Raw genomic sequence first — 8,367 nt, forward strand, 5'->3', positions numbered from 1 at the left:
ATTTTAATTAGTGCAATGTTCTTCCTTATTATGAACAGAAATTTGACAACGTCCGCAATCTATTTTTTACGTACACATAAATTGTAACTGAAGAACAGACAGAGATAACACACTTTATGTTATATGAGGATTGTAATTGGTGTTGGGACGATTAATCGGAATCGGGAATCGGAAAAATTGGAACTTTTTGGGGTGTCGGAATCGGTATCGAAATCGGAAAAACTTGTATTTATTTTCCGATGCCAAAAACGATTCCTTTAATTATCTATTTTTTATTTTATTTCTGTTTAAACAGAAAATATTCTACAGCTTTAATTATAATTAGAAAACAATAAATATTTATCGATTTGAAATTACTAATCAAACTAAAATCTATAAATCACCCCCACAAGTGCATTTTTCACGTTTGAGAAAATATCTGCACATTTAGCGCGTGTTTTTACGGTAATCAGAAAAAATAACAGCTTTATAGTAAATATTTAGAGATTTATAAAGAATCAGAATCAGTAATTGTATTGGAATCGGGAATTTAATAAGGAATCGGTAATTATATCGGAATCAGAGAAAATAACAACTTTATAGTAAATATTTAGAGATTTATAAAGAATCAGAATCAGTAATTGTATTGGAATCGGGAATTTAATAAGGAATCGGTAATTATATCAGAATCAGAGAAAATAACAACTTTATAGTAAATATTTAGAGATTTATAAAGAATCAGAATCAGTAATTGTATTGGAATCGGGAATTTAATAAGGAATCGGTAATTATATCAGAATCAGAGAAAATAACAACTTTATAGTAAATATTTAGAGATTTATAAAGAATCAGAATCAGTAATTGTATTGGAATCGGGAATTTAATAAGGAATCGGTAATTATATCGGAATTAGAGAAAATAACAACTTTATAGTAAATATTTAGAGATTTATAAAGAATCAGAATCAGTAATTGTATTGGAATCGGGAATTTAATAAGGAATCGGTAATTATATCAGAATCAGAGAAAATAACAACTTTATAGTAAATATTTAGAGATTTATAAAGAATCAGAATCAGTAATTGTATTGGAATCGGGAATTTGATAAGAAATCGGTAATTATATCAGAATCAGAGAAAATAACAACTTTATAGTAAATATTTAGAGATTTATAAAGAATCAGAATCAGTAATTGTATTGGAATCGAGAATTTAATAAGGAATCGGTAATTATATCGGAATTAGAGAAAATAACAACTTTATAGTAAATATTTAGAGATTTATAAAGAATCAGAATCAGTAATTGTATTGGAATCGGGAATTTAATAAGGAATCGGTAATTATATCGGAATTAGAGAAAATAACAACTTTATAGTAAATATTTAGAGATTTATAAAGAATCAGAATCAGTAATTGTATTGGAATCGGGAATTTAATAAGGAATCGGTAATTATATCGGAATTAGAGAAAATAACAACTTTATAGTAAATATTTAGAGATTTATAAAGAATCAGAATCAGTAATTGTATTGGAATCGGGAATTTAATAAGGAATCGGTAATTATATCGGAATTAGAGAAAATAACAACTTTATAGTAAATATTTAGAGATTTATAAAGAATCAGAATCAGTAATTGTATTGGAATCGGGAATTTAATAAGGAATCGGTAATTATATCAGAATCAGAGAAAATAACAACTTTATAGTAAATATTTAGAGATTTATAAAGAATCAGAATCAGTAATTGTATTGGAATCGGGAATTTAATAAGGAATCGGTAATTATATCGGAATTAGAGAAAATAACAACTTTATAGTAAATATTTAGAGATTTATAAAGAATCAGAATCAGTAATTGTATCAGAATCGGGAATTTAATAAGGAATCGGTAATTATAGCGGAATCAGGAAAAATATTGGGACCGTCCCATCACTGATTACAATTTTGTTAAATTAAATTTTTAAGACGCAAAAATAAATTTTATTGTACTCACAGACATATCGGCAAAAGTTATATACGTTTGTTTTCTTTTGAAACTTTATGTAACTGCTTTTTTTTTACTCTATCAAATTAAAACATAAGTTGAATTATGAAGCAGCACAAAACCTGTCGATGCTCTAATATTAAAAGTAAAATTTTAACATCATTCGTGATCATCAATTCATCCACAGGCAGTTTCTAGCTACTAAGAATAATCATAATAAAGACGCTTGCATGACTCACGCGTGGAGATCCAGATAAAACCACAAAAATATCTGAAAAAAATATATAATATAGCTAAAATAATACTTACATCGTTTAACATCTCTAAGATTTCTGAAGGTTTAACAGAACCCTTGATAGGGTACCATGGCGTCCAGAAATTATCTACAAATAAAATGGATAACCAGTATGATGGGGTGGGAAGAGCAATCAAACTATGCAAAAAAAAAATAAAATAAAATAAAACAATGAACGAAAAATCAAAGACTAGACAAAGTGAAGGGCAATGAATCAAATTATAGGGCTTTGCGAAAGTGATTCGATGGATCAAGTTACACCTCTCATTATTCATCAAAATTATCAAAGCTAAGAATGGTATAATGCAAAATGGGACACATTAGTTTACGTGAAAGAAAAAAGAAGCACTTGGACCAAACAGCAGACTGAAGTAAAAAAAAAAAGAAAAAAAAGCACCATCATATGAACTACTATACGTAGATAAGTAGATCACTTTTCAAGATGTGCAGACAACAGACGGATATCCAGAATGATAGAATGAAACCCGAGGCATTAGAAAAGACAAGAAAGCCAATATCCGGTAGAGAGGCAACCTTGGCAACCAACAGAGTTCTACATTGTCATTAGCAACCTTGCTGATTCACTTTTAGAATCAGGTACTCACAGGAGGGACCAGGTGAAGGTTGCCAACATCCCTTATGAAAGTGGTACTATGAATCAGTGTCACGTGTTAAGGATACACGCATATATGACAACTGGTAACAAAAACGCACTGAACGATCGGGATCACGCTGTCAAAATTGATGAAAAATCAACTATTTGATGCACACAGCTGCCGAGGTTAGCACACCTACAGAGAGCAGGTCACATATATAGCCCAGAGAAAAAGGCAAAAGAAAGGAGAAGCAAACAGCCAGCCAATAAAGCAACATTAGACAAGCTTGTGGTTCCATCCACCCATCCTCCTGTCGACACCTCGTCTCTTGCTTGGCACCTGCACACAAGGCAATCAATAAAAAGGAAACTGATATTTTTTTTAAATCTTTATACAAAACGCAGTTTGTGTTACGAGTTTTTTTTGTTTTTTTTTTTCTGGCTGACGAAAAATCTACCGGCGTGTATGCGACTATACAACATTAGATTACATCTTTCATCAAATCCCTTAAAACAAGAAAGTAATTCAAGATCAGTTGTGAATGTTACCTGTCGGATTTTGGCATTCTTTGGTGAATATTTGGCAGCAACCATCAGTTTGGCCGGTGTAGAAAGAACAAGATTTATTCGCATCATTGTAAGAAACGGATTTGCATTGTGTGTCCTTTAAACATTCATCGATGCAAGATGCACTCGTCTTATCTGTAGTAGATTGTTTGTAGAATCCAGTCGCTGTGCCATTGTTGGTTTCCATAGATAACTGGCAGTATTCGCCTGAAATAGGAAATTAAACACACTTGAAAGGATGATAATAAGAGGGAGAGGGGATAGGGAAAGAGAGAGAGAGAGAGGGGGACAACTGGCAATATTCACCAAAAATGGGAAATAAAACACATATGAAAGGATGATAGTAGGAGGGAGGGAGAGAGAGAGAGAGAGAGGGGGGAGAGAGAGGAGGGGGGAGGAGACAACTGAAATGAGAAATTAAACACACTTAAAAAGATGATAGCAGACGGGAGACGGAGGGGGAGAGAGAGAGAGATAGACAGACAGACACAGAGAGAGAGGAGACAAATAGCAGTATTCATGGGAAATTAATAGATCTGAGAGGGAGGTGGGGGAGAGGGAAAGAGAGAGAGGGAGATAATAAGAGAGAGGAGTAAATGAAGAGAGAGAGAGGGGGTAGATAAAGAGACTTAAACACACTTGAAAGGACAAGGTGGAAGGTGAGTTCAGCTTTCTACTAGATGAAATAACAGTTTCTACAATAATTGAAGAGTGTTAAAACAAATCTATGTATATATAAAAGTGAAAGTGTCTGTGTGTCTGTGTGTCTGTGTGTCTGTCTGTGTACATTTCCCTACGCAATAACTCTGTCAATTTTCAGTCTACAGACTCGAAATTTTATATACAGGGTATTGAGATTTGGGAAAATCTTTGTAATCCGTTTTCGGCCAGAAATTTGGTTGTTAACGGGTCAAAGTTCAACAATTTGATCTTTGAGAACTCTAGAAAACTCCTACGCCAATTTTGGGTATAAACACTTGAAATCTTAGATATAGGTTCCTTGGACATGAATCTAACTTAATAACTTGATTTGAGCCCAAAACTATAAATGTTAAGGGGTCATAATAAGGGTCAAAGTTTAAAAAAATGACTGCTTTTTTTTTTGCTCAACACCTCCAAACACCCGGGCAAAGCCGGGCTTGAATGCTAGTTATAAATAAAATAAAACAAATAACGACGAATTTAAAACAATTTTTAGCAAATTCTTTTTTAAGCTTAAAAGGTTAAAAATAATTTGCTAAAAAATTATTTTAAAGCTAATTTTTTTTAAAAATCATTCTTTTTAGCTTTAAAAAGCTAATTTTTAGCTTTAAAAAGCTAATTTTTTTCAATGAAAATTCAACACACAACACATTGTTGTTTTTCTTTTTTGAATAATTTTTTATAAATCATAAAGAACAGCTGTCAATTCACTTGCACATTTAAAAAAAAAAAAAGAAAAAAAGAAACTATGATAAAAAAAACTTACACATGATTTTTTTTTAATTATAAAAATAAGATAGCCAATTTGAAACTGTAAACAGCCAGCCATATATATTTTTTAATGGTTTTACTAATTTTTAATGGTTTTACTAATTTTTAATGGTTTTACTAATTTTTAACTGATACAGAGCAACTATAAAGGGAGGTAATTAGTTTTTCATAAATTAATGTTTGCGATGAAGATGTTTTTTATGACATTGGATGTACGGACAAACAAAATTACTCTTCCATATAGGATGAAGTTATCCTTACCATATGTATATCCTTCATCACAGCTGCACGTGTAAGTTCCCTGCATAAGATTCTGGATGCATGTTCCAACATCACAATTGATGCCACTGCAGAAATCCTCTCGTTTATTGCACGTCTTGCCACTGTAACCACGTGGGCAATTGCAGGAAAAATCGTTGACTAAATTGGTGCACGGCGCATTGAAAAGGCAAGGGGAACTGGCACATTTCTCTGCAGAAGAATGTAAAGTCAGTTTAATGGCATATCAACCATATAAATGTTTATAAAACTCGTCTGTAGAGATACACACTTAAAAAATAAACAAAACAAAACATATACTCGTGAGCAAAAAAAAAAAATGGGCCAAACAAAGTTTATACATTTTATTTCACTAAAAGCTATATTGAACAAAGAACAATTGAACAAGGAAACTCAAACGAGACTAATACAACAGAACAAGACATTTACTTTAATATTTATTATTAGGATGGAATCGCATTCCCTTTTGATTTCTTTAAAAGGTCAATCCTTTTAGACATGCTTCCAACCAAAATGGAACACTGTGAAGAGGAGATGCGATTCCATCCGCTTTGCACAGCTTCCTACAGTTTGTCATTATTCGATAAAGTTCTTCCAGCCAATGCAAGAGACATTTTGGACCAAATATTCTCGATTGGGTTTAAATCGGGGTTTTGACCTGGCCAAAATATCATATTAATTGAATTATCAGAAAACCATTTTCTTGTGACTTTAGCAGTGTGTGCAGGGGCATTATCATGTTGAAAAATAATGTTCTGGGATATTCCCAGCTTCTGCATACTTGGTAACTGTCCTGTTTTTAATATTCAAATGTATTCCTTTGTATTGATTGACTTCTCGCATCAAATAAGTTTCCCAACTCCTGCTGCAGTAAAAGTTCCACATACCATTATCCCTCCATTCCCGTATTTAACTGTCGTTTTTATGCAACTTGGCAAAAATCTTTCTCCAGTTCTTCAATTCGGGAGTATCAGGAGCATCACTAACAAGACAAAATCTTGATTCATTTAACAGAAAACATAATTCCTGAACCAGTCTGTATCTTTGTTGCCATAACATGAGAAAAATCTCTTTCTATTATTGATATTCTTCTTAGATAAAAATGACTTCTTTGCACACCTTTTAGAAGAAAATCCCATTTCTTTCATTTGTCCATATATTCTATATCTAGAAAGAGAATTTCCAGTCCCTGTTTTGAATTATTTGCTATGGTCAACGTAAGTTTTCTTTCAATCCTTCAAAACACTTAATTTAAGCCTGTGGTCGTCCTTCAATGTGGATGCTCTAGGGCGACCAGATCCAGATTTCCTTTTTACCAAGCATTCGACTTCGAACCTTCGACCAATTCATTTCACTACAGAAAGAGATGTTTTCACATTTTCTTTTCTTAAAATATAAAAAATCTGCTTGTCATTCATTTTCGATTGCCTTAATCCCGCAATTCGATTTTTTATATCCTCGCCAAGATGCAGTCTTATCATTTTTAGGATTAATTTTTCCACTTATTATTATATACTATTATAATACTGATCTGAAAAATAGAAATTTTCAGTTAAAATTTTAAAAAATCGATTCATGCTTGGCCCATTTTTTTTTGCTCATGAGTGTACAGTACATTTCACAAACGTATATTATCTGGAAATTTGTTCATTAATAACCTTGTGATATATATATATATATATATATATATATATATATATATATATATATATATATATATATAGAGAGAGAGAGAGAGAGAGAGAGAGAGAGAGAGAGAGAGAGAGTGAAAATAAATGTGTTAATTAATAATCTTTTGATATATATGTATATATATATATATATATATATGAAATAAAATGGAGGTGGAAGGACCTGGATACTCAACGTTTAGCCCGATTTATGCGGGCTTCTTCAAGAGGGATGGTCATTGACGAGAGAGTCGGAGGATAGGGGCTATATATAATGATGGGGGAGAGCAGCGTGTTTTCCTTATGTAAATTAGATGTCATATATACATGTATATACATTTTATGAGAGAAGAACTAATTAGAGTAAACTAGTGTAGTGGATTACGTCTAAAAGATAAAATATCGTAGAGATTAAAAATTGTGTTTGGAAATATAGCGGTGATAGATTAAATAAATAAAATGACATGAGATTACGAAAGAATCTTTTTTTTTTTTTTTTAAATTAGAAATAATTGAATTGGGATAAAATAGCGCAGTAACTTAAAAGATGGTATCTAAAAATAAGAATAGGAGGTGATAAAATGGAGTCTAAAAATAGATAATGATAAAATACAGTAAATAAGTAAAATAAAAATAAAATTAAGTGAAATTACGAATTTTCTTTCAAAACACTTAAATAAAATAAAAATTAAATTACCTTTGCCGATAGATAATATAATTAAAATTATAAGTATATGCATTGACATGACATATTTCACATTCGATGGACTCTGCTACAAACAAAAATTTGGACTGCCCATGGGTAACCCTCTAAGTGGGGTTTTTGCATGTCTATTTTTAGAATTCATAGAAACCGGACCCATGAAATATAAATTGCCCAAGGGCACCTCCTACTATAGATATATTGATGATATTTTAATTTTTCTCCCTATATCTTCCAAAATAGAGAATATCACTGATAAATTAAACAAGATTGAACCCACTATTAACTATACGTATGAAAGAGAAAATAACAACTCCATACCTTTTCTGGACATCAACATCATAAATAACAATGATCATCTAAGTTTTAAAGTCCATCGGAAAGTCACGAATAAAAATGATTACATACACTTTTACTCTCATCACGATGATAAAGTAAAAAGAGGTATTCTAATAGGATTTTTTCTTAGGGCCCTGAGAATATGTAGTGAAGAATACCTCGTGGAAGAATTTGAGTATATCGAACGTACATTCATGAACTTGCAATACCCTCAACATTTTTTGGCAAATACAAAAAGAAAGGCACTAAAAATTTACCATAACCGAAACCGAGACGATTCCTTAAATAGCCAGACACACAACAGACAATTAACATTACCAACTAATAAAAACAACGACACAATCTATAAGAACCTAAATAAGACAGGCATTCAAATAACAAAACTAAACTCTTTAACAATTAGGGATCTAACACGTAAAATTATAACTAATACCAACATTAACACCAAAGCCGGAATATATTCCATACCCTGCCTTGATTGTGGAAA

At 31.6% G+C, this 8,367-nt stretch overlaps 1 protein-coding gene across 1 annotated transcript in view; it reads right to left on the reverse strand.

Moving 5' to 3' along the window:
- LOC145297772 (uncharacterized) overlaps positions 1-8,367 on the reverse strand; it is a 482,067-nt gene that overhangs the window by 188,704 nt on the left and 284,996 nt on the right. Inside the window, exons 35-37 of the mRNA XM_080144017.1 lie at positions 5,151-5,360; positions 3,399-3,623; positions 2,269-2,342 (exon numbers count right to left, since the gene is read on the reverse strand). Of these exons, the coding sequence (XP_080000143.1) occupies positions 2,269-2,342; positions 3,399-3,623; positions 5,151-5,360 (509 nt within the window). The remainder of the gene's footprint in view (positions 1-2,268; positions 2,343-3,398; positions 3,624-5,150; positions 5,361-8,367) is intronic.

Source organism: Euprymna scolopes, chromosome 18 (assembly GCF_053919585.1).
Source record: "Euprymna scolopes isolate OS-2025 chromosome 18, ASM5391958v1, whole genome shotgun sequence".
NCBI classification, from domain to species: domain Eukaryota; kingdom Metazoa; phylum Mollusca; class Cephalopoda; order Sepiida; family Sepiolidae; genus Euprymna; species Euprymna scolopes.